The sequence below is a fragment of the Talpa occidentalis genome, unplaced genomic scaffold (assembly GCF_014898055.3).
Source record: "Talpa occidentalis isolate TD23 unplaced genomic scaffold, MPIMG_talOcc4v2.1 talOcc4.4, whole genome shotgun sequence".
In the NCBI taxonomy this organism is placed as follows: domain Eukaryota; kingdom Metazoa; phylum Chordata; class Mammalia; order Eulipotyphla; family Talpidae; genus Talpa; species Talpa occidentalis.
In genome coordinates, this window is record NW_023604295.1 from 38,601,019 (window position 1) to 38,627,408 (window position 26,390).

Here is a 26,390-nt window from a genome sequence, read left to right on the forward strand (position 1 = left end):
GCCAAGTACTAGACCAGTGATTCTGGAAGTTTGGGCTACAGACAAGAGCTTTGACATTATATTGGAACTTGCTAAAAATGCAAATACTTAGCTCCACCACAAACCTACTAAATCAGAAATTCTGGGGATGCAGTCAGCAGTCTGTGTTTTAAGGGACACTTCAGGTAATTATGATTTGCATTAAAACTTAAGACCCACTTACACTAATGAATAAAGAAAAAGATACAGTTTGCAGCAAAGCTTTTATCCAGAAAATCACTATTAGCTATCTTTATTTTTTCCCAGGAATTAGCATTTATTAAGCAACTTTTCAAATTCTATTAGGATAAGCACTCAAGAGGTGGTAAAGAATCATATTAAAAGAATCATATTAAAAGTTATATGTTTCTAAGTCAGATTTCTCTGGCTGCAGACCACCTGATTGAACTTGCACAGATGATTTAACATCTTAGGTTTTTCAACCAAAAAGCAAAGTTAATAATAATATGTAACTCACCATGTTCTTGGGAGAAATAAACCATGCTATGAAAAGTGATCAGCTTAGAGTCACTTATATAGTAGTTTCTCCATGTTCCATGAATATAATATTAGTGCCACCAGAAGAATACAATCTAATATGGTGGTCAAATGAGTTTGTGAAGCTCAAGTGGAGGACAGTATTTGAAGCAAATACTCATCTATACAGTCAGATGGGAAAGGCTCTAAGAATTACTTCTGTACTAGAAAATATTTACCTCCAAGTAAAAGTGTATAAAAATAAGCATAAGGCAAGAGGATAAATATTTAAATATAGTTTTGTCAACTTTTGCATGTCAAATTGATGATCCCATAAGATGTATTTTTGTTGTATGTAGACTAACATTTATCAAAGAACTTTTCTCAGGCAATTAGTTGACAGGATTAACAGAAATTAAATCACATCTTGAAATTTAAAATATCTAATTTCCCTTGAACTACATATTTTTGAAAAACTGAATGATCATTCCTGGGTGATGTCTTAAGAGTTATAACTCTGACAGCTGCTGTTTATGTAATAGCTAAGAGCACTGACAATTGGCCTGACATGGTAGAAATTTCCTCAGGTTGACATGGAGGAAATGTCCTTCACTCCTGGGTCAAAATAAGAAATGGCAGGTAGGGGCCTGCCTAGTGGTGCAGGGGTTAAAGTCTCAGTGGTCTCAAGCTATAACCAGCCACTGCAGCATGAGTCCGATCCCCAACCAGGGAGCTAACCCACATGGTGCAGCAGACCTCTTTCTCACCCGCTACTCCCCTCAGCAGTGTATTTCAGTAGATCTGCTTGTTCTGCTCCCTACTCTGGTGAATCCTCTTATGCCCTGCACCTCTGACCTAAACCCCAGTTCTTGTATGCATAAATAAAATAAATCTAAAAAAAAAAAAAGAAATGGCAGGTAGATTGCAGAGATAGTTTCACCATCTTCTTTTAGGGGGCAGGAAAACTCTACAGAGAGGAGGATCTGTCCTCTGACATGTTGGCCAGTCATTTCTTTTCGCACAAATTCAACACAGAAGAGCACACACCGTTGTCCTTAGCAAAATGGTATCTGCTTCTTGCAACGGGCATGGGACACAGTTGGCCCACACCCTCCACTGCGGCCTCCAGTAGAATACCAGCAGTAGGGCACCACAGGTCAGCACAGAAGCTACAAGCCAGAAGGCTCTGCGGAGATTCTGAGTCCGGTAACCAAACACCTCCTAGAGAGTAAATAAAAGATCACTCTTTTAAGTACCATTGTTTTACCTCCCTATTATTATTTGCATTGTATAGGGTTTCCCCTCTCAGGTGCAGCCAGAGTGGCTCTGCCACCACCCAATCACCCAGAGTTCTTAGCTATAATCCACTGTGCTATTTTCTTTGTCATGTAAACTTTTCATTTTGTTCCAAGAAACACATACTTTACATGCAGGGGTTTTGGATGAGAGAGAAAAGTGCTTTCTACCGGCTGAATCAGATTGATTGCTTACAGCTGTCAGATGATGTAATAATGAAACAAGGACTCATTTTATTACCCTGGCATATGGAACTAAAGCATTAGACAGGAGGAGAAAGGAATGGGCAGGCTTGTCTGTTCTATATCCTCTCAGTATCACTTCAGTTTTTATAAAATACATCATGTTTTGGATCAGATTTACTTTCTTTAGGTATAGTTTTAAAAAAATGCTAATATGAATTTAAGGGAGGATAGTGATAAAATCAGAACAGAAATGATCCACACTTATGTATCTAACTTTATATAAATTCAACTTTGTTGTATAATAATATGATTTAGAATGACTGAAAGTATAATCAGTGCACTTCTTTCTAAAAGTGTAGAATGACATAAATTCGGAGAGTATATCTGTGGACATGATTTACAAAAAGTAGTTTATAGGTATTTACCCTGAAAATAACAGACTGAAATACTTCTACTTTTAGTAGTGAGATACAGTTAATATTTATTATGAATTGAGTAAAGATTTGAGGTTTGATTTCAGGGGAAAAGAAAAATATAGATTTATTTATTTAAAGCCTTTTTCTGGTTTCCATTTTCTATAAACATGTTTCATGATAATGCTTTTTAAATTTCAAAAACTAGAATTTTCATGTAGTTGGAAGAACCAGAGAAATTCTGGTTATTAATGGCATTGCTATTATACAACTATTTTGGTTCTACTAAACACCCATGTCCAGATTACAGAGCCAGAATGTCAGGAAAATAGGATTTTATTGTGTTTCTATAGCACTTTCAATTTTGGAATCTCTTGAATTTGATGCTAATTTAGATCACATTATAATACATCTCTTGGCTTAATGCTTTGAAAATTTTTTCATCCTCAATATGGTATTATTTTTATTATTTTTTTCTAATAAAGACATCTGGGCTAAATCAAGATTTTTAATAACACTTGTTGAAAGTAATCCTGAACCATAATGGCAAGGTCACGGGCATGCTCAATTCTCCACTCTGCTAGTTATCAACTCTGTGGCTTAGGGGAATCATTTCACCTCTAAAGAATCCCAATTTACTCTTCTGCCACACATTAGAAATACTTGTCTTACGGATACTTGTGCTCATATGAAATAATGTCTCCTTAAATGTTCTGTAAAGTAATTACAAATTTAAGAGTTCCTTTCCACTGTTCCTCAGCACTATCACCCACTAGGGCAAAAATGTTCACAGAGTTTCTAGATTATTCATAAGGTTTAAATGTAACTTAGAAACATGTTCACTCTTTTTAAGCTTATTTTCAGGTGAGTTGCTTTTTTCTCATTTCCTCTCTGATTCTATAAGTCTTTGGGGGGTTCTATTTGTGAATTATAGATTAGACTCAAATAAATTATATAAGCCAGTTCACATATTATGTCATATATATATATTTTTTTGTAAGGACAGGAAAGACACAGTGCAGGTTTTCTGATCCAGCAGACCGGGTAAAGGAGGAGTCCTGGAGCCCTCAGTGGCTTTTGCAGGCTTTTATAGGGATTACCAGGTAAAGGCAGGCAGGGGCTCTGGGGGCCCAGGAGCCTGGCAGGCCTCCCAGCCCCCAAGCAAGTCTTCACTCTGGGCTCTCCCGCCTTCTCTCACATTCTCTCTGCTCTTCTCATGGCTCTGCTTCCCTCTCTGCTTCTCTGCTCCTCTGCTTCTTTCTCAGCTTCTGCTGGAGTCTCCACGACGTTGCCCCTAAAAGCCCAGTCTCAGCCCAGGTGAATCCCATCTACGCATGCCCGCACCGTACTCCAGGTGCCCCCCCCCCCATTAGGCATGCATTCAGGACTGAGGGTTCCCTCATCTATCCTAATGGCAGGAGGGCAGAAAAGCCTGATACTTTTTACCTTACCCTACAATATTGTTTTACTAAGTTACCTCAGGAATGTGTTGCCAAAGCCCAAGTATGTACAAAATAGAAGATTTTGACATGGAAGCCAGCACGTTCCCATCATCTTCAGCAGGAGATGGCTACAAGTCTTCCCAAGTCACCGAACCTCACCTTTCCCATAAAAAACCCTGCCCTAGCCCTTTGTTTTTAATTGACTCCTCAAATTTTGCTGCTGTGTTCTTTCTCAGTCTATCCCCACTGACGTAATTAAAATAACTTACATGTGATTGAAATAGTGTCCAATAAACAAACTTACTTCGTATTTTAAATTTTTTTACTTCTTATTGACACATGCAAATATAGCAATGCCAATTGCACTGAACTTTAATGTATAATTTAATGACATCAGCAATTAGTTTTGCTCATTTTTTTATCTCATACAAAACTGTGCATTGCTTTACAGTAATTCACTTAGGCAGAATGTTTGTGAAATTAATTTATCTTGGTGTGTGCGTCAGTTCATTTTTTAAAAAATAGACTTTTAATTTTATTTTTATCTTTATTTTTTAATTGAGGTAGCATACACAATTTTTTACTAAGCTGTAATTAGCATATAACTATATTACTTTCAGGTGTACAACATGATTCCATATTTGTATACTTGCAAAATTATCATTGCAATAAGTCTAACATCTGTCACCATAGGGAGATACAAATCACTGTTTTCTGATGAGAACTTTTAAGATTTATTCTCTTAGCAACTTTCAAATATTCTATATATTATTAATCTTAATCATGCATACAAGTACTAGGGTGTAGGCCAGAGGTGCGGGGCGGGGGGGCGGGTGAGAGGACTCATCAGAGACAGAGTGGGACGCAGAGCAGGCAGATCTACTGAAATACACTGCTGAGGGGAGCGGGCGAGGCAGGAGAGGTCTGCTGCGCCATGTGGGTTAGCTCCCTGGTCATGGAGCATAAATAAATAAAAATTTTTAAAAAACAGTGTTTGTCAGAGACAGGAGGTGAGGGCTGGGCAAATGGGTGAAAAGAGTCAAAAGATACAAATTTCTATTAGTTATAAAATAAGTTATGGGGCTGTAATATACAGCATGGTGATTAAGATTAATAATATATAGAATATTTGAAAGTTGCTAAGAGAATAAATCTTAAAAGTTCTCATCAGAAAACAGTGATTTGTATCTCCCTATGGTGACAGATGTTAGACTTATTGCAATGATAATTTTGCAAGTATACAAATATGGAATCATGTTGTACACCTGAAAGTAATATAGTTATATGCTAATTACAGCTTAGTAAAAAATTGTGTATGCTACCTCAATTAAAAAATAAAGATAAAAATAAAATTAAAAGTCTATTTTTTAAAAAATGAACTGACGCACACACCAAGATAAATTAATTTCACAAACATTCTGCCTAAGTGAATTACTGTAAAGCAATGCACAGTTTTGTATGAGATAAAAAAATGAGCAAAACTAATTGCTGATGTCATTAAATTATACATTAAAGTTCAGTGCAATTGGCATTGCTATATTTGCATGTGTCAATAAGAAGTAAAAAAATTTAAAATACGAAGTAAGTTTGTTTATTGGACACTATTTCAATCACATGTAAGTTATTTTAATTACGTCAGTGGGGATAGACTGAGAAAGAACACAGCAGCAAAATTTGAGGAGTCAATTAAAAACAAAGGGCTAGGGCAGGGTTTTTTATGGGAAAGGTGAGGTTCGGTGACTTGGGAAGACTTGTAGCCATCTCCTGCTGAAGATGATGGGAACGTGCTGGCTTCCATGTCAGCCGATATAGTAACACATCCTAATGAAGAGCTTATTAAGATAGAGTGAAAGACAGGCTTACAACTGGGAACAATTCAATCAAAAGGTCAACAGAATTTTTTTCCTGCTTGTTAATTATAAGTAAGGCTTGTGGAAGAAAGAGAGGAAGGAGAAGGAGGGGAAGGGAGGAAAAGGGAGAGTCAGAGCAGGGGAGGAGAGAGGAGGAGGAATGAGAGGAGGGAAGAAAGGAAGGCAGGAAGGAACTTTCAGAAGAGTGTGGAGGAAGAATAGTAACGTTTTTGCTTCCTTGAATTGACTTCATGAATCTTGTTAAAATTCCTTTCTAGATTACTTCTGATTTCCAGAGGCTACCTAGCTAGGGTATGGGATTTGAAGTTTGGGCTAAAAATAATACTCTTTTGATCGGCGTTCTTTTAATCAAATATTCAATCATTTTATGTTTGTGCAGTTAGGGTTTTGTTTGTGCAGTTAGGGTTTATCATGGTGTATGTTTTCATTTTGATCAAATCATCTCAGGTATAATTTGATTGTTCCCAATGATTTTTTTTTCTGATGTAGTAAGTCTCTTATTTCTCGCAAATATTTATATATCCCAGGTAAAATCTACTTAGAAATGAAAGGTAGCAGAGGGAGCCGGGAGCCCTATGTATACCACAAGAGGAAGGTAAGTGAAATCCAGTCATCTTGTAAGTGTACAAACATTGGCAACAATGAAAGCATCAGAATCTCAAACCTACTATATGTGGTTCCTGGTAGTACACCTATTCCCTGTGTGACCTCAGAATTTAACTTAAGTCTCCATTCCCATCACATAGGGAACATTAATAACACATACTTGAAAGAATAGCTGTGAAGATTAAATGAGAAATATAAGATGTTGTGCACCAAACAAGCCTCTAGTCAGTGCCAGCCGATGATTTGCTAATAGGTTCACAGGAGGAGAGAGGGGACTATTTCAGTTTTGAGTTGCAATATACCAGGCAAAGGCTGATCATGGAAACAGGTTGTATTCCATGAGGTGAAGACCCAGGTCTGACACCACCTATTAATTGAGTCGGCAGCACAGAGATTGTGCCTCTTCATGCCGATGTGTATTCTCTCTAAACAGTGATGCTCCTCACTCTTGTTTCCCGCTAGAATTCTCTGTTCAGAAGCCAGATGTACCACAGCCCTAATGGTCTTTTTCTAGCCTCAAAAAACAGAAAAGCAGCCTGGATTAGGAGTAATAATGAACTATTCACCTGCCATTTGACAGAGGCCATGGCCTAAAGTCATTGCATAGAGCCCTATTTGCATCTGTCAGTAGAGCCTCTGGTTTTTATGGACTGCCCCACCGCCTTCTCGAAGCTCTCACTTTTGTTCCTTGCACTGTCACTTACTAGTTAGTGTCATCTGGGTAAATGATTTAAATTCACTGAAGTTTAGATTCCTCATGTGAAAAATGTGACTGATTGTAAAACACATGAAAATAACCTAGTATAGCAGTTAAATTCAGGGGACACACCATGAGAAAACTAAGTTCAAATCAAACCTCTACTACTTAATCAGATTTATGACTTTGGGCAATCCACTTTATTCCTAATGACCCAATTTTCTCCTCCATGAGAATAATGGCAATAACTATCCTCTAGTGTTGCTGTGAGAAAATAATGAGATAATGCACAAGAAGTTCTGAGCACAGTTCCTAAAACATTTGGAGCACTCGGTATGTGTTGCATTAATATTATCTTGGGTAACATAAAGTTCAAAATTTCAGTAGATTAAAAAGTAATCCGGTTGGACTTGTGAAATGACTTGACCATTGACAATTTTCAGAACTAAATATGATTGGCCAAAACTCTAAATTTTATTTCTAAAAGTCATTGATCCAGTGACTTAGATGGAACTTTTGCTTTTTCTACAGGGCTCAAGTTGTTGGAATTGAAGTCAAATACAGGCCAAAAAGAAAGCTATGCACTTTTGTAATATATACAATTGAAGAAGGACTTTAGGATATAAACTAAATTGATTCAAAGATTAACTTGATAGAATAACTATACATAGAAGTGCGCACACATGAGTGCACACACACACACACACACAAATCAATGCAACCATTCTCCATTCATGCTTATGTAATGTGACCTTGCATACCTTACTTCACTTAGCCTCAGCTTCCTCCAGTATAAAATGGATATCTGAGTGGCTAGTTCAGAGGACTTAAAGAAAAACATATTTGAATGACTAGCACACAAAGGACACTTTGAAAATAATTTTACTTCTCCTTTCTTATATGTAGCTCTTATAGTTGCCATCAGAGACAGAATTAAGATTGGCCAAATTCTTCAGGAAAAAGAAGTTACAGTTTCAGCTAAACAGTTTATTCTCAAATTATCTTTTGGTGGGATCCTCTTAGTCTTGTGCCCCTGCCCCCAGGAAGATGGGATCTGCCTATCTTTGTTCCTATGTGTTCATTGCCTCTGAAGCACCCACACTAATGCACGTTCTTATGAGCAAGATCGTTTTCTGTTTTTTGTTAATCTTTTATTCTTATGTTCACCTTTCATGTGTTTCTCCTCCAGCTGAAATATTTTGTACCCACCATGCACAGGAACAGAGGTGTGTGATTCAAAGCCTTTGGAATGCGTGTTTTGGGTTGTCATAACACCTATACTCACACAAACCAAGATTCTCACCACACTATTATAACTATTTTTTAACCAAGACAACATTACTCTCACTACAGCAATTACCCTCTGTAAATTGTAATGATTTTGTTGTTGTTCCTTTTGGCTATGATGTGTTAGGTCTTATTTACTATGTGTGAGAATGTTGCTGTAACTTTGTAGATTAAATTAACATTTCTATGTAGGTTTCAAATGTTTAGTCCCTTGAATCATGGCTAGGCAGACAACATCTCTGTGTCCCTTTATGAGACTAGAATTCATTATGTTTTATCCTCTGGAAAAAAAATTACAATCACAATACCAAGTTTCTATTCATTATTCACAATCTACCCTTTGTTGTTTTTATCTGAGCAAGTCAAATTGTGTTCTCTTACGTGCCAAATGGGAAGACACTCCTCGAATTCTTGCTCTCTTTTCTCTAACTGTACCACGCCTCAAAGTTCTTTTCCTTAATGCAAGGATAATGTTTCTAGCTAATGGGTCCCATTAGTATAGTCATTTTCCTCAACCTTCTATATCTGGTTTGGTCTGGCCAGATGAAGTAATTTGTGTTAGTCATCACTAATTACCAATCACAGTTAACCATAATTTCCCATATTTGGTCTTGCATTCATGCCACAGAGTGCCCTTTGAATAGGGATGTCTTGAGTCACTTTCAATTTTGTAAACATTTAACAATAAGAACTAATCTTTCCTTAGGTGAGCTCTTACCTGGGTGCCTTTTATTCCTCACAACAATCTTATGAATTCATTATTATTTTTTATTAAAATAGGTATAACTATTAATAATATTTATAAATGATTATCATTTGCATATCAAAGAGTTTTGAAGATGCTCAAAATAATTATGCAAATAGTTCACTCTGTTAAATTTCCCCTTATGCTTTCTTCTTGGAGTAAGAGCTCTTTAGCAGTATGACTCAAAACCCATATTATCACTCTCAGTTACAGGAATTCCCATAAAATCAATTGGTACTATTATAACAAGGTGTTCACAAGTGTTTCCTGGTAAGTAAAAGTGGAACCAAGAACTAGTGTGTGATGAGGTTAATGGCAAAAGAGCAGTAAGTGTGAATGAAAAGGTAATGAGATGCAAGGGTTGATTCACAAGAACTATTTCTGGAACCATAAATTGTCCCAGATCAAGGACATAGGAAATATGCCATTAAAGGTTATTAATGGAATAAAAGCATCACTGAACAGGAGGGGGATAGAGATTATTTGGTTTGAATTCCTTTCTTGGGAAAAAAATGATTGAAATAATTTTACACAGATGAGTGTGAATGGTCTGATTAACATAGGCTGCTCCCTGTCTTGCAGTGTTCCACCTTCTGTTGATGGAGAAGTGTTCCACCTTCTGTTGTGATGGTGTATTAGTTTTCTATTGCTGCATAATAACAGTTTATTGATTTCAAATAACATAAAATTATTATTTCCCAGTTTCCAGAAACTCAGAGTCTGGACAGCTGAGTCCAATGGTCAGCATTTCACAAGATTGAACACAAGGTATCATTTGGATTATGCTCCTTCTGGAGATCAAGGACCTCTTTTAAGATCATGTCATTGTTGGAAAGGTTCAATTGCTTGTGGCTTTAGGACAGAGACCCCCACTCTCTTACTAGTCATCAGTCAGAAGCTACTTTCAGGTCACGGTTCTTAGCAACTACTGAGAGACTTCCATGCCATACTGAACCTACCTTGCATCAAATCCCTCTCATGCTTCAAATCTTTAACTTCGGGAAGGACCCAGTCGCTTATCTGGATGTTCCTGATTAGAAAATCTCCCCAGTGATTAGCTTAGCTTAGGTTCTGCCTACTCTCAACTGGAGGGAGTTATATAAAGCAAATGTCATTGGAGGGACATCATGGCAAGATTCTGCCCCCTCAGGTAGGAAGATTTCCCATGAGGGAAATAGATCAGACTGAAATCTTGCAACCTCTGTTCTGTTCTCCACATCAGCCACATCAAGCACCAAGATTATTTTGGGGGGAACTGTTCCCAATGTCTTTTAAAACATTCTTATTGTAATATGCAGGTATCGCCCCAATATACTTGTACAAATCTTAGAATTAAATATAACTTTCAAGAGTCTTCCTAAGTAATATAGATGATAGCAAAACTATTATTTCTTTCATTCTGCAGAATAGACTTCTATTAAAATAATGAAGGACTAGGGTCTCCCTGGTGGCGCAAGGGGTTAAGACACAACCTATGAAGCTAACCACAGCCGCCACAGCACGAGTTCGATCCCCAGCTGGCGAGGGAGCAACCCACATGGCACAGTAGACCTCTCCTGACTTTCCTGCTGCTCCCCTCAGCAGTGTACTTCGGTCAATCAACCTGTTCTGTCCCCACTCTGTCTCTGGTGAATCCTCTCACCTCCCACATCTCTGGCCTGTACCCCAGCTCTTGTATGCATAAATAAATAAATCTTAAAAAAATTAAATTAAATAATGAAGGGCTAGTATAATTTTTATAGCTATATCATATTGGCAACTATAATTAAGCCATAATCAAGCAGAGTACACTAATTACTTTTCCAAGAGTAACTTCTAAGCCCAAGTCACTGATACCCTCACTGAGGACCATTACACTGGATTTTGCTAATTTTTCTTTTACAATACAACCTAGAGAACTATTTGAATCTTGATTCTGTCATCTATGTTGTTATCTCTCCCTTATAGCAAGGTATCAGTTGCAGGGTAGATAAATGTGCCTTCATCCAAGCTGTTAATGTAAATGTTGACAAAAGACTGGAGAAAGCCAGTAAGAAATGTTTTTTAATACTCACTTTTAGTTCTTTGAGTGTTTTAGGGTTGCTATTATTCATTCATGAAAGATGAGTCCATGATAATATGTAAAATAATTCAGGTGTTAAAAATTCCTGACTTCATCAACTCATCATATATTGTTTTTATTAAAAAAAATAAATAGCAACAAACTTCAAACAAGTATCATTCTCCAAGTTTTTAATCAGAGAGAGGGGAATTTTTCTCAACATCAGTTTCACCTAATATATTTGAAATCTAATATATTTCAAACTTGCATCTCACAACTCCTAATTCCTTGGTTTGTAAATATGAAACTTTTTCTCTTTTCATAGCACTTTCATGATTTCCTAGGTGACCCTCACAAACATTGTGAATCAGGACAGATAAGGGATGTCATCCTCAGGCAGCCACAAGTTTCCAAGAGTTGTCCACAGCCACAGTTGTGGTTAGTGCTAGAGTCTTTGCCAAAGCCCAGATATGCTGCCTTAGAGTCCATGGCTCCTTGGCCACATCCAGTGACCACAAAGTGCAGTGCTGCCTATCAAATCTTCATGTGCAGGCTACTAGACACTTTGCTTCTGGGCCTCCTCCCACCTATAATTTCGATACCTAGTCAGTGAGTGTCTATACAGGGCGCAGCACCAACAAAGTGATGGAACTTTGCAACTGATATGAATAAAGCAGCATTTTAGTTCTGAGGGCAGAATCAAGACCACCTCCCAAAATTAAATGCAGTTTGACCAGAGAGGACATGGAAACAAAGGCAGATAAGATATAGTGTGTCTCCACACATGGTCCACCAAGAATAATAATGTTTTATTCCCAAGAAGGTATAAGGATAAAACAATACCTATTATTCATTGAGAGCATCCAACCTTTCCTCTGGTTCCTTAGAACACTAGTCATGCATGTGCACATACACAAAAGATTCCAGGGATACCTAATTGTGGGAAATAGACTGTACTGTAATGCCTTTTTAGAGTCACAAAGGATCATGATCCATTTAAAGGCTCCAAGATGCCCTGCTGCTATCTGCTTACCTGTGTCACCTAGTATTTCTCAAACCTAATTAAAAGGAGATTTTTAAATATATCTATTAACAATATTGTTCAACAGACGTATTTGTGAAAAAGCTGTGTTATCTCATTTAGTCACCACAATTCAGAATGGTAGATATTTTACAATTTCAGAAGTGACTCAAAAATGTAAAAAAGTTACCCATCAGGACCAGAATTCAAATCCAGGTCTTCCAGAGTTCAAGTCCCATTCCATTAGGCACTAAGCTGTATAGCCCCAAGGACTACAGGCTCACTTAAGCCCTGCTGTTGTGAAGGGTACTGAGGGCTTATTAGTGATAGAGAGGGTCCTGAGAGGACCTAAAAAAGACAAGAGAAGGGGCCTTCCAGTGGCACAAAGGGTTAAGACACAAACTATGAGGCTATCTGCAGCCTCTGTAGAATGAGTTCGATCCCCCAGCAGGCCCGGGAACAACCCACAAGACACAGCAGACCTCTCCTGACTCTCCCGCTGCTCCCCTCAGCAGTGTATTTCAGTCAGTCTGCCTGTTCTGTTCCCCACTCTGTTTCTGGTGAATCCTCTCACCCCCACACCTCTGGCCTGTACTCCAGCTCTTGTATGCAAAAATAAATAAATCTTAAAAAAACAAAAAAAGACAAAAGAAGTTCACTGCAATTGGCGGGTCTGATGTAACCCTTGGGCAGGAATATGGAAACACACTTAAGAGAAATACAGGTTTGAGAAAAAAAGGAGCCTAGGGCCTCCCCGGTGGCACAGCAGTTGAGCGCTGGGTTATGAATCTGCCCACAGCCTCAGCAGTGCAGGTTCGATCCTGGCCTCTGGGCGAGGGTCCCACATGGCGTGCAGGCCTCTCCTGCCGCCCGCTGCTCCCCTCAACAGTGTACTTCGTCAGTCTGCCTGCTCTGCTCCCCGCTCTGTCTCTGGTGAATTCTCTCACCCTCCCGCACTTCTGACTGTACCCAGTGCTTATATAAATAAATTAATTAATCTTAAAAAAAAAAAAGTTAAAATAAATAAATAAATAAATAAAAGGAGCCTATTAGAGCTATGTCACAGTAGAGGGTGGGAAATGGCAGGGGAAGGTTGGGAAGAAAAATGAAAGCCTCCATAGTAAGGGGATCTGCGCCACAGCTGTTGTGAGGGTGAAGTTGTTTATCGAACACCTAGCACCGTGCCCTGTTCTGTATTAACTGCCCTCCTGCTCCTGGAAGTTAGGGCCAGAGAACAGGCAGCAGGAATGACAACAAAGTCCTCTCAGAAGGCTGCTGTAAAGTTTCAGTGACACTGAGCACAACGAAATGACCCAAGCCTGCACTTGAATAATCTCATAGGCCCTCCCTAACTTACAATCTTCGTGGGTATTCGATTGAAGAAAATTGTTTTTTGTCCTAACAGTGCACAGTTTTTAACCTCAGATCCTCTCACACAATCTCAAGTGATGATTCACTTGGAATGAAGAAATTGAATATAAGTCAGATTAGGCCATGCGGAACATTCAGGAAAAGAAGTGCAAGTGGGGAGAGAATGTAAAAGTCACAGACTCACAGCTCCTCAGGCTGGACTAGAGCAAGCCCAGGTTTTGTTTGGTTTACTGATTATTTTTAAAGAGAGAATTTGCTTTCAAAATGTGTATTTGCCTCACATAAACAAACAGGTTTCTGGCTTCCCTTTAAAAAAGAGCCTATCAGCACTGGCCTGTTGACTTGTGGGATGACAGTAGATGCAGTTGAGACAGTTGCAGTTGAGACAGGTTCTCCCAACTACCAAGTCTCCAGACCTGCCTGAGAAGGTTTGAATCTGCTCTCTGCCTTGGCTCACATGAAACTTTTGTGAAGGAGAAATCTACAGCCAGGGCCCCACTCCCATGCGCTATTACAACAGGTGGTGATGTTTGCAGGATTCTCATAGTTTTTGGTGGGTGTCTCTAGAAGTGTTTGATCACCACCAAATAGTAAGGAAAATGTGGCACTGAGCTAGTTCTTTAATCCTTTGGTACCTATGCCAACCTCTGTGATTAAGAGAGTTCAAAATACTAGGCTAATAACCTTACAAATATAATACCTACTCAAGAAGAATAAACAGCAATAGAAGATTTTCATGAACATTCACTACATGTTGAAAAAAAGTTTCAGGGCCTCCCTGGTGTTGCAAGGGGTTAAGGCACAACCTACCAAGCTATCTGTAGCCACTGCAGCACGAGTTCAAGCCCCAGTCAGGGAGCTACCCTCACGGCGCAGCAGACCTCTCCTGACTCACTCGCTGCTCCCCTCAGCAGTGTATTTCAGTTGATCTGCCTGTTCTGTTCCCCACTCTGTCTCTGGTGAATTCTCTCACTCCCCACTACTCGGGCCTGTACCCCAGTTCTTGTATGCATAAATAAATAAATCTTTAAAAAAGAAAAAATTTTTCAGAACTGGCACAGAGTTGTTCGGCAATGAACACAGGTGTCTAAATTTTAATTCTTTCAATCCTTTTAATCTTAAAATCTTAAAACAGTGTGCCATTATCAAGACCAGTGTGGCATAATAATACCAGGCACCATGTCAGCAATGTTTATAATTTAAATTCCCTAGCAACCACATTGAAGAGCTTCAAAAGCAGGAAAAATTAGTTTTTATAATATATTTTATTTAACCCACTATATCCAAAACAATGTATAACAAATATAAAGATGATTAATGAGAATTTTGCACTTTTTGAAAACAAATCTTCAAAATCTGGGGTGTATTTTTATATATAGCACATTCCAGAGATAATTTTCTAGTGTTCAAAAACCACATGGGCCAGTGGCAGCCTTATTGGATACTGCAGCTGTAGATGAAAGCACTTGTATTCCTCAGGTTAATAAATGTGGGTAAATGGGGAGAGACCAGGTATGGGTTTCCCACAAATCTCACAGGGAACCAGGAGGCCATGGAGGAAACTGACACCCTTCTTATATCTGAACCATATCCTCCTTGGCTGGGCAGTCTTTTGCCCTCCAGTGTGCCCTCTCTGCTCTGTCCTCTCTCTCTGTCCACCTTTCTCATGACTTAGCTAAGACCCTGCTGTAGTATGAACATCAAAGGCTATGAAAAGGTAAAGAGTGGGGCTATTAATAGATTCCCAGCCTGTCCCTTGTGGACCAATGGGCAAGTTACTTAACTTGTCCAGTCTCATATTTCTTTTCTATGTAAACAGGATTAATTTCTTCATCACTCAGTTCTGAGGATCATATAATAAATGTAAGCTCATTACCACTAAATAGGCACGGTAGGAGTTTTCAGATTTTTAATGATTATTTTTCAGGTTTATATATGTTTGATGGAGAAGGCAGTGGGAAAAAAGAATTGGAGAAATTAGAACTTTTTAAATATATGCTAAATTTAGAACACACTTATTCTTTTTTGTTCAATGACATAGCAAATCAGATGAAAAGGGAGGAACACCTCTATAAGCACATGCGAGAATACCCCAATTACTCAGCTAACATTTGAGGAGGAAGCTTCACAGGGTGTGCGGTATATGAGGATGGCAAAAAGGCATCATCTAGAAGACACAACTTTCTCAGTCCCTGCAGACTCCCTCACTATAAAATAGTGTCTTATATAACCAAAATGAAAATGCATACATTGTGCAAAGATGAAAAAAGATATAAGAATTATATAAAATAAAATATTTAATTTTTTTAAAGCTTCTTTTTTTTTATAGAGGCATGTTTTATTTATTTATTTGTTTGTTTGTTTGTTCGTTTTGTTTATACATGCACTGGGTACAGTCAGAAGTGCGGGAGGGTGAGAGAATTCACCAGAGCCAGAGCGGGGAGCAGAGCAGGCAGAAGGACCGAAGTACACTGCTGAGGGGAGCAGTGGGCGGCAGGAGAGGTCTGCGCCCATGTGGGACCCTCCTCTGGTGGCTGGGGAGCAGCCGGGGATCGAACCGGCGCCTCAGGGGCCACGGGCAGCTTTGCAACCCAGCGCTCAATCGCTGCGCCACCAGGGAGGCCCAAAATACTTAATTTTAAAAAAATAAAATAAAATAGTGTCTTGTGACTCTCAAAAGGCCATATCAAACTTAAACTGTTATAGGACAGGGATCGGGTAGGACACATTAAAGACTTTATTTCCCTATTTTCTCCCTGAGTTGTACATTTTCCTTATTTCTTTTTCTCTTGTAAATAAACCTTTTATTAACCCTTTTGTGTGTGTCTGTAGTAGAGTATTCATAAGTCCCTTTAAAGCGCGCGGGTGAGGACCCACAGCCAGGAACCCGTTTAATATCGGGGTTGCTCTATAACAAAACCTTTCCAGGTCCCAAAGCCAGTACCATCCCAGTAGCCCCTGCCAACAGCCTGGGCACCTTGAGGAAAGAAGGGCAATAAAAAGAAGGAATAAATAAAAAGAAGGAAAGACTCACCAGCTCATTCTCTTCTCCTGGGTTCAGCAAAGCCCGATGATCCTTCTTACTTTGCTCCTCCATCTAAAGCAGAAGTGTTAGCATTAGGGTCCCTGCTGACTGAAAGGGTAAATTTCAAAACCCTGGGGCTATGCAAGCTCAGAACAGCTGCTATTTGTCCTTGCTGTTCTTGGGTGCTTTTTAAATCTCTTAGCACACACCTCACATTTTAAGATAACAAAGGAAAGAGAGGAAATACTCTTCTCAGCCACAGGATTGGTCTGTTAATCTATCTGCTTCTTGAAGGTTTTTTTTTTTTTTTCCTCTTCTTAGGGCCTATTTGCTGAGTTATTTCTGAGAGCCTCCAGACTCTAGTTGTTGAACTGGAAAGATAAGTAATTTCATTTGCTGTACATAAAAGTCTTGGCCAATGAATGGGAATGGCCACTTTGTTAAAAACCTTAGACAAAAGCATTAACCAGTAATAGGTGAATAAAATTTCAGTGGACTTTGGGAAAGCACAGTGGACAAATTGTGATTACAATGAGAACTGAAGAAAAGGAGGTTGGTTTGTGGTGGCGAATTTTGGAATCAGAAAAATCTGAGTTCTAAACCTTGCTCTACAGATAACCCCTCACAAATCACTGAAAACCTGAATTCAGATCCTAATATGTAAAACAGCAATAATTATTTTTTAGTTGATATCTAAGGTCTAAGCTGATACTTATAAAATGTAAACTGTAATGCTTGTAACACTTAATAAGAGATAAATCATCATCATTATCATCATCACACTAATCAAGAAAACTTTTTAAAACTCAACTATAAACATAATTTGATTCTGAACTTTGGCGGAGGACTATGGGAGAGCTATAGGTGAGCTGGTGGTGGGTGTGTTATAGGGCAGCCCAGATATTGAACAGGTTGCCTGGCTGTGGGTCCTCACCCACGTGCTTAAAAGGGACTTATTAATGCTCCACTATAGGCATACACAAAAGGTTAATAAAAGGTTTATTTACAAGGGAAAAGGAAATAAGGAAAATGTACAACTCAGGGAGAAAATAGGGAAATAAAGTCTTTAATGTGTCCTACCCGATCCACCGATGTGGACACCCAAAAAGCACTCTCAGAGCTGGACACTGCGAGCTGGCAGAGAGCCAAAATGGGGGAAACCCCCCTCCCCAAAACCCACGTGTCTGGCTTTATACCAACCTGGCTGCTTAACCCCACCCTCAGGTCCCAGCCACCTTCCCTTTGGTGGTGATGGGATTTGGAGTTCCCAGTGTCTTTGGCTTTGGCCTGGGGTGGGGGTGGAGTCCACAAAGCCTGTATGGAATTAGATTTAGGACATCCTTTTCCCCCTAACAGGTGTGCTACAGTGACTACCCCTGAGGAGGGAGGTCCTATAACTTCAAAGTCACTAACAATGATGTAAAGCAATGGTACTGTTGGGGAGAAGGATGTCCTGAACAAACCACACAAACAGGTTTTATGGACGCCACCCCACCCCACCCCAGACCAAAGCAATCCAAGACACCAAGGACTATAAATCCGATAATGTCATCACCACTGAAAGGAAGATTGCTGGGAACTAAGAGTGGAGTCAAGCAGCCAGGTTTGGTATATAACTGGACAAGTGGGCCTTGGGGGGTGGAGGGGTGTGCTTGGTTTTTAGCTAGCTTTCAGCATGCTATTCAGCAGAACTGGTAGGACTCATTCACCAATTTATCTCTCTCTCTCTCTTTCTCCCAGAGTTATGCATTTCTTCATTTCCCCTTTTTTGTAAATAAACCCTTTATTACCCCTTTTTGTCTGTATCTGCAATTGAGTTTCAATATAAGTCCCTTTTAAGTGCATGGTGAGGACCCACAGTCAGGCAACCCAATTCACATTGGGGTTGCCCTGTAAGAGTACTTTAATACAAAATTAAAAAATAATAATTTGATTCCTTTTCCTTTTTTAAGAAGCAAAATGGCTTCAGATAAGTAAATCATTTGAGGGGAGAAGGAACTGGAAAGTTTTGGATACTGTGAATATCATCCACATTTCTACATCTGAATTTGATATTTTTATCAAAAATAGATTCACTGTGATCCACTCAGAGCTTGGTTAATTTGTTCATATTAAAAATTTTTATGCTTTTATTACCTTTTTATTGAATCTAGCCCACTGAACAAATCTTTGCCACTCAGGCCATGAAAGAAAATGTAACAGGAATGAAGACTACTAGAGGGTAATACTTGACTCTTTTCATTGCCTGAGATAGTCCTTGGTGGCCTTGAAAGAGCACCAGAACCCTCCTTGGAGTTCAGGAGTGGTCAATGTGCTTTCTGGCCCTGTGGAAAGTATCTGATGAGAATAAACAGACAATTACAACATTTTAGACCAGAAAGTCTACTGAGATAGCCATGCTAAAGAATAATATGTCATCAGAAATGTTGTACTTTTAAGTAGTTCTAATCTAAAGTAGAGCTTACGTTTGGTAAAAGAAGTCCCAGATTTTAGTGAAATCTAATAAAGACTTGAGGGCAGTCATCAGTCAGTTTTTACCTATCAATTATTCACTCATATTTTTTATCAAAAGGACACCTATTTTTATCTCAACAGCAGGACACAGCTAAAAGCACCATGGTATGAGTCATGATTTGTATAAGAGTAGGCTTGTGACCCAGTTCTCAACAGTAAAATAGTGTAGTGGCAGGATGGCCATAGAGCAGGTTTTCTATGATTGGGCAGCCAGGCGGGTAAAGGAGAATTCTGGAGCCCTCTGTGGCTTACTCAGGCTTTTATTGAGCTTTTACATGTAGTGAAGTAACCAGGCACACAGCAGGCAGGGGTGCTGGGGGTGCCAGAAGACCAGCAGACCCCCAAACCCCAGGCAAGTTTTCACCTGGGGCTTCTCTCTCCTGCCTCAATTCTGCTTCTGCTTCTCTTGGCAGATACTTCAAAACTCCAGCCAAGGCCCACACAACTATAACAATGTGACAAATGCAGGTGAAATGGTCCAGGGCAGAAAAGCCTGAAAATCACTTACCCTACAAATACAAAGGAAAATCAGCTGGAGAACAAAGTCTTCTGGCAAAGATTATCCTATTGGTGAAAAAGAGAGAACTTTTTTCTATCCTTTCTTTTCTCCTTTCCTTTGAATTGTTGTATGAGGATGCAAAGCTTGGAGCATGGCAAGCCATTTCTGATCACAAGGAGAATGAAAATATCTCTGCTAACAAAAATGGATCAAAAAAATGAAAAAGTTTAGATCCTTATCATACCTCTGAACCACAAAACCTAGCCTAGGACTACCTTGTTCTATACACATTGTTAAATAGATAATCCAACGTTCTTAACAAATCCCTTTTGTTTGGGATTTCTGGGGCCTAAAGTTTCTGTAGTATAAAGATACAAAGTAAAACAATTAGAGCAACTCTAGTCTTCTTTAACTCAGCAAGTATGCTTAAAACAACAGATGTTCCAGGCATTCTAGGCCCCTAGGATACAAGCCTGAGAGAAGAACCATCCTTTACCCTAAGGGAGTTTACAGTTGCTTGGGAAGGACAGACAAGTAAGCAAAATCTTAAATAAGACAGACACCAAACTCAGACTTACTGAGTGAACACTATGCTGACAGCAAGGAAGAAAATAAGTTAACCAGATAGGGGGAGTGGGAGCTAGTGGCTGGGGGTGAGCATGTATAAGGCCTGAGAACAAAACAGAATTTGTTAAAAGGTTCAAAAGAAATGAGAAAATAGAGACTATTAGGTGTATTAAGGGAAATTAAGATTTGAAAATAAAAAGAAAAACAAGGAGCATTAGATAATGACGATGGAGATGTAATCAGAGGTATGCCCAGCCATGCTGAACTTGTACATCATGTCAGACTTGTTGATTTGTTCTCCATTCTTTGGGTGGTAGATACACAGGACAAGCTAGGCCTAACTTTATATATCAAAAGGACTGTGTCTTCTCTTTCTACTAGTCCAAACCCAAGACTTCAGCTCCTTCCTACTGATGAACTCTTTTGCCCTGTGCAAGTACAAAATAAAAGGCAACATAAAGTCTTCTAAAAAAATCACAAGTGTTCACAAATGCCTTGGAGGTAATGAGTAGCTTAGGCTACTCAGTGAAAAAAAAAAAGGCAGATCCAGGACTCAAAGTCAGGTCTCTTGTGTTTCATCCAAATTATTTCTACCAGGAAATATTACCTCCTACCATGTTTTCTCTAGAACTCTGCTCTGATTCTTGAGGTGAAGGGCATGTGGGATTATGTGGTTACAGGGGAGGGTGTAACCATGAGGCTTATGGAATGAAACTACAAGGGGTATGTGGAATGCATTAAAACAAGGCCTCTCCCTCCTACTTGGTAGGATCAGTTTCACTAAAAGGAAAGCTGGTCCATATTTGGACACCTGACCTAGGTTTTGAAGTTTATTGCTTTCTCTACTGACCACTAGAACCTCACTACAACTTTCCATTTCAAAAAAAAATGTTGAATGCCTACATGGGCAAGACTGTTTATGATAAGTTGGCTGTTATAACTACAATAACAATTTTCAGTGGTTGAACATAGTAGAAGTGTGGGTCTGACTAGATGTTAGCGGTGCCAGTAAAGGGGGTAGTCTCTTTCAAGCAGTGATTCTGGCCCCACCATCTTCAGCAAGCAAATTCCAAGGTTGCTATGAATATACAAAGGACTTATACACGTGGAGGTGTAGTAGATGAAGGTTTCTATGGAAACCTAGAAGCAACTCCAGAGTCCTGGAAGGCAATTGTATTTATGCTAGAAGATTGACTAGACCACCCATATTGCACAGTTCACTAGGAAACCTGGTCCATCTATGTACCGGAAGTAGAGGAAACAAATTTGGTGCCATTTAGCAGTCTCTTCTACACAGACCCTATGATGTTCACAGTGAGGGGCAAAGGGGTTAATCAGATTGGATCCTTTTCCTCAGGGGACTCACATTCTGCAGAAAGAGGCAAAACCATGCTGAGGTGACTGTTGTAAGGATGAAGGCCTGGGTTACTGCAGCCGAGGAGGATCATACATGAGAGGCCCTATTATTGGGTGACGGGTTATGCAGTGGCCTCTGATGTCTGATTGAATGACTTGTGAGCTCTTCACAGCAACCACAAGATTAGAAAGATATTTGAATTTGGATACATGACTAATCCTCATCTGAAATATATATTTAAAGACGTGGACACATGTCCACTCCTTAATTGCGCTCAGTCTGTTATAGACAGAGCCAGCAACACTTGGCTCTTGCTACCTCTCATCACTGCTTGACAAAAACAAGTCACACAGGGCCTCCCTGGTGGTGCAGGTGGTTGAATGCAGCACTGTGAGGCTGTCTGCAGCCCCTGTTGGTGGGTTTAATCCCAGCCAGCCAGGGAGCTACCCACATAGTGCGGCAGACCTCTTCTGTCTCGCCCACTGCTCCCTTCAGCAGTGTATTTCAGTCAGTCTGCCTGTTCTGTTCCCCGCTCTGTCTCTGGTGAATCCTCTCACCCTCCCGCACATCTGGCCTGTCTGTACCCTGGTTCTTGTATGCATGAGTATAATCAATCTTTAAAAAAGAAAAAAAAAAAGCCACACATTCTCTACAGATGGAAGCAGAGCAGAGCAAGCAGCTTCTGCCAGGAAACACAGAGGTGGGCTGTTCAAAGTGAAGCTGTGGTTTGTCCTTTCCCGATCTGTGCCTTAAATTTCCACATAGGATGACATATATATCAAAAATTTGGTGACTGTGTCAAAACTTAGAGAGGTAGAAGCTGAATTTTACTTATCTGGAAACAAAGAAGAGCCCACACTGTGCAAAGGAGTTCTTCTGTCCTGTTCCTTCCTTTAGCAAAGTTTCTAAGATGAGAGCTAGAACTGAAAGGAGCATAAATGAATCAGATAAAAATACAAGAGGCAGGTAGGTACAAACTGACGAACTCCTAGAGAGCAAAGAGGCTCAAAACCCAGCACTCAAAGAACTGACCAGGGATCTGTTTCAGTGGTCTCATCACCTGTCACAGGGATCCTTGACGATATGGTGAATTTCCTAGACTGTCTCTTCCCAAGAATTATACACATCTGCTCATGTATCAAATTATATTTACATCAGGTTTACTTACCTCCCATCTATTCCAATATCTTCATTAATATGTTGAACACATACTAATTGAGCACTGACTTTCTATAAAGCACTGCTCCAGGGGTTGCAGGGACAGCAGTTATCAAAGTAGACAGAAGTCACTGCCCCCATGGGGCTGACATTTCAGCAGGGAAAGACTGATGACAGAACAAGAAAACAGTAAGATTCACTGTTGGGCAGACAGTGATATTGCATGGAGAAAAATAAGGTTAGCAGTATGAGTGAGGGAGGTAGGTAGGGGCTAGGACTGAAGGTATGGGGAGCAGAAGGGAAGGACGGGTTGCATTTTATTTTATTTTTTTAAGATTTATTTATTCATGCATACATGAACTGGGTACAGGCCAGAAGTGCAGGAGGTGAGAGGATTCATCAGAGACAGAGTGGGGAGCAGAACAGGCAGACTGACTGAAATACACTGCTGAGGGGACCAACGGGCAAGACAGGAAAGGTCTGTTGCATCATGTGGGTTGCTCTCTGGCCAGCTGGGGATAGAACTCGTGCTATAGAGGCTAGCAGCAGCTTAATAGCGCTGTCTTTAAACCCTGTGCCACCAGGGAGACCCAGGGGTTCCATTTCAATTAAGGTGATCAGGGAAGGTACTAGTGACAAAGAGACATTTGAGCTAAGGCATGTGGCTACCTGGCAAAAATGGTTCCCAGTAAAGGGAATATCAAATATAGAAACCCTGATGTTTGGGGCTAAGAAGTAAGTGGCTGCGCCTAAAGCTGTGTATGTAATGGACAAAGATACAGCAGGAGGGACTATGGCAATGATGCATGGGTGAATTGGTGGTGGGAATTCTATGGGGACTACACCTGAGGGGAAAAAGCAAACATTGTACAAAAATGAACAATGATATAAAATACATATAAATAAATAAATTATATTTTTTAAAATCACAGGATTTGAGGTGGAAGAGTGGGTGTGAGTGCATTGCGTGTGGCACCCAAAGCAGGTTCTTCTTTGCAACTCCTCCTCTGCACAGCAAATGTTTTTTTGAGATTGTGAAATGAATAATAACAACAACAAACAATAGGTATAAAATAAGTATAGACATAAAATGGTATTTTATTTGGATTTTGTATATAAAATTATGCCAATAAAAATGAATCTTCAAAAATGAGAAATATTATAATGTAAAAGACATAATGGATTTATACTTTTAAGTTATATTAATGTATTTTTATAAAAGGAGAAAAGGGCATATATTGTACTTAATAGTGACATTGTGGGAACTAACAAATGAATTTTTATAAAATCAAATCACCTGCAAAAAGTAAAATGTATACAATTAGTAAATAGTTTAATTGATATGACATTTTATTTTCTTGACCTGTCATGTAGTTTTATTTATTTATTTTTTTAAAAGATTTAATTTTTTATTTATACAATAGCTGAGGTACAGTCCAGAGGCACAGGAGAGTGAGAGGATTCACCAGAGACAGAGTGGGGAGCAGAACAGGCAGACAGACTGAAAGCACTGCTGAGGGGAGCAGCGGGTGAGACAGGAGAGATCTACTGTTCCATGTGGGTAGCTCCCTGGCCAGGTGGGAATCGAACCCGCACTGCAAAGGCTGTAGACAGTTCCACAGCGCTGTGCTCAACCAGCTGCACCACCAGGGAGGCCCTGCCCTGTAGTTTTAAAACAATTTAAAATTTGAAGAGAAAAATAAAGTACAATTTTAAAGATATTTTTCAAATTCAGTAGCTAAAATTTGCACTTTACAAAAAATATTAAAATTCACAATATGTATGTGGTATGTTTTACTCTATTTCAAGAAAAGCCTTTATGCATTACAAATGTTGTAATTTGGTATGCACCGTTGAAGCAATTATTTTTTATTTAATTGCTTCTAATTGGGATTTCAAAGTTATTATCTCTCTGGTCATTAAATAAGTATTAATTGATTTGCTCTATTATGCAGTCACTTCAATTTTTTTTTTAATGCATCATATGCCGCAGGCTTGGTGGCCTCACTAGTGTTGGATCTGCCAACTTTGCTTTGGGAACCACTCCCATAGCAATTTATACAAGTCAAAAATGGTTCTTATCACATGCAAGGGAAAGAACCAATTGTCTTCAAATTCAAGCACTTAGCTCTGGGAATGGCAGATACACCAGTTGCTCAACAAATATTGTACAAATAAAAAAAATTACTCTTTCCCTGCCCAAGAATCTGCTTTACAGCATCCCATTTCCCAAATTTGGTGGATGCTTACATTTGTTTTTTTTTTTTTTTTTTTACCCCTTTGGGATGATCAGTAGCAGGGTGGAAAAGAGAATTGTAGCAGATACTCTCTGTGATCTGTTCAGATCTCCTTGGGATACCTTCAATGCCTGCAGGGGGCTTTGTGTTTTCGTCTAATGATCTGTACCTATGACGCTCAGCAAAAGACTGCCCTTAAGTCCCTTTACCTGTCCTAGCAAAGTCCCCAAAGCGCTAGGAGTTTACTCCCCAACCTCACCCTGTCCCAGCAGCCCCGAGCCAATGACAAAGCTTGGAGCCTGCAGCTCTTCTCCTATGCCAAGAGTTGGGACACTGAGGTGAAGTTTACATCCCAAAGTTCTGTGGCAGTGTTGGATTTAGGTTAATGCTCTGAGGGAAATCACGTTCTATATAATTTCTTGGTCCTCTTAAGAGATTTCCCTAGGGGTATGTAGCGCAACCATCCCACACCGGGTAGGTTCCTTACTGGTTCTAGCAGCTGTGTTGGTGTCTTCGTGATCTCTGCTGTTCGGCGCCGCACTCCGTTGCACTCTGCCACTCACCGCCACACACCTCCGTCCACTCCACTGCACTACTTCGTCCTCGGCACCATGCCACACCACGCCCTCCACACCGCGCCGCACAACGCCACACCACGCCATGCCATGTCACGTGGTACCACGCCGTTTGGCTGAGTGCGCATGCACAGTGGGAGGGCGGAAAAGCCTGAAGCTTTTCCCCTTTACTTACTCCATAATCCACCCCATCAGGGCTTTCCGCCATACAGTCTATATACAAGTATATACAAATTTCCTGTAACAAACATAAACACTGTAGCCATGGCCCAAAAAAGCAAACAGGATACATCACAATATAACTAAGTTCAATTCTCCTGGGGGCGGAAAGATAAAGAAGTCATTGGCACCAGCAATGGGAGATCCCTCCCATCTGGCAACATACACGCCAATTTTTTTTTAAAGATTTATTTACTTATGCATACAAGAGCTGGGGTACAGGCCAGAGATGCAGGGGATTGAGAGGATTCACCAGAGACAAAATGGGGAACAGAATAGGCAGACTGACTGAAATACACTGCTGAGGGGATCAGCGGGTGAGTCACGAGAGTTCTGCTTCACCATATGGGTTTCTCCCTGGCTGGCCAGGGATCGAACTCGCGCTGCAGAGGCTGCGGATTGCTTCATAGTGTGGTGCTTAACCTCTTGCGCCACCATAGAGGCCCTATACATGCCAATTTTGTGTCCAAAGATAATATTGCAGCTGGCATCAGTGGACTTCCAGGTTGTATCACATTTGCTTTGCCAGCAAAGAGGCATCAGAGAGCTCTACATGTAGCAAGAGTGGAGCGCTCCCAATAGGCTATAGAGTCATCACAAATATCCCCTTTAGGATTGCTTTCTGATCTGCCACCCCAGGGTGTTACCCACCCGTGGCAGCCACTGTGCAGTCACCCATGGTGTTTTTTGTAAATTGGCCTCGAGGCCATGACCCCAAGAGGCTATCATATTGATAGCCAGCGCATGTGGGGAGCCTTCACAGTCCAGG

General features: G+C 40.0%; 1 protein-coding gene across 2 annotated transcripts in view; it reads right to left on the reverse strand.

The window, feature by feature from the left end:
- The window catches only part of ATP13A5 (ATPase 13A5), a 101,388-nt gene extending 75,895 nt beyond the window's left edge, over positions 1 to 25,493 (reverse strand). Inside the window, exons 1-4 of one of the 2 annotated variants that reach the window (XM_037525294.2) lie at positions 25,315 to 25,493; positions 19,518 to 22,355; positions 16,505 to 16,567; positions 1,543 to 1,716 (exon numbers count right to left, since the gene is read on the reverse strand). In XM_037525294.2, the coding sequence (XP_037381191.1) occupies positions 1,543 to 1,716; positions 16,505 to 16,567 (237 nt within the window). In that variant the 5' untranslated portion in view covers positions 19,518 to 22,355; positions 25,315 to 25,493. The remainder of the gene's footprint in view (positions 1 to 1,542; positions 1,717 to 16,504; positions 16,568 to 19,517; positions 22,356 to 25,314) is intronic. The other variant, XM_054700454.1, reaches the window with a different exon arrangement.
- Positions 25,494 to 26,390: the final 897 nt, after the last annotated feature.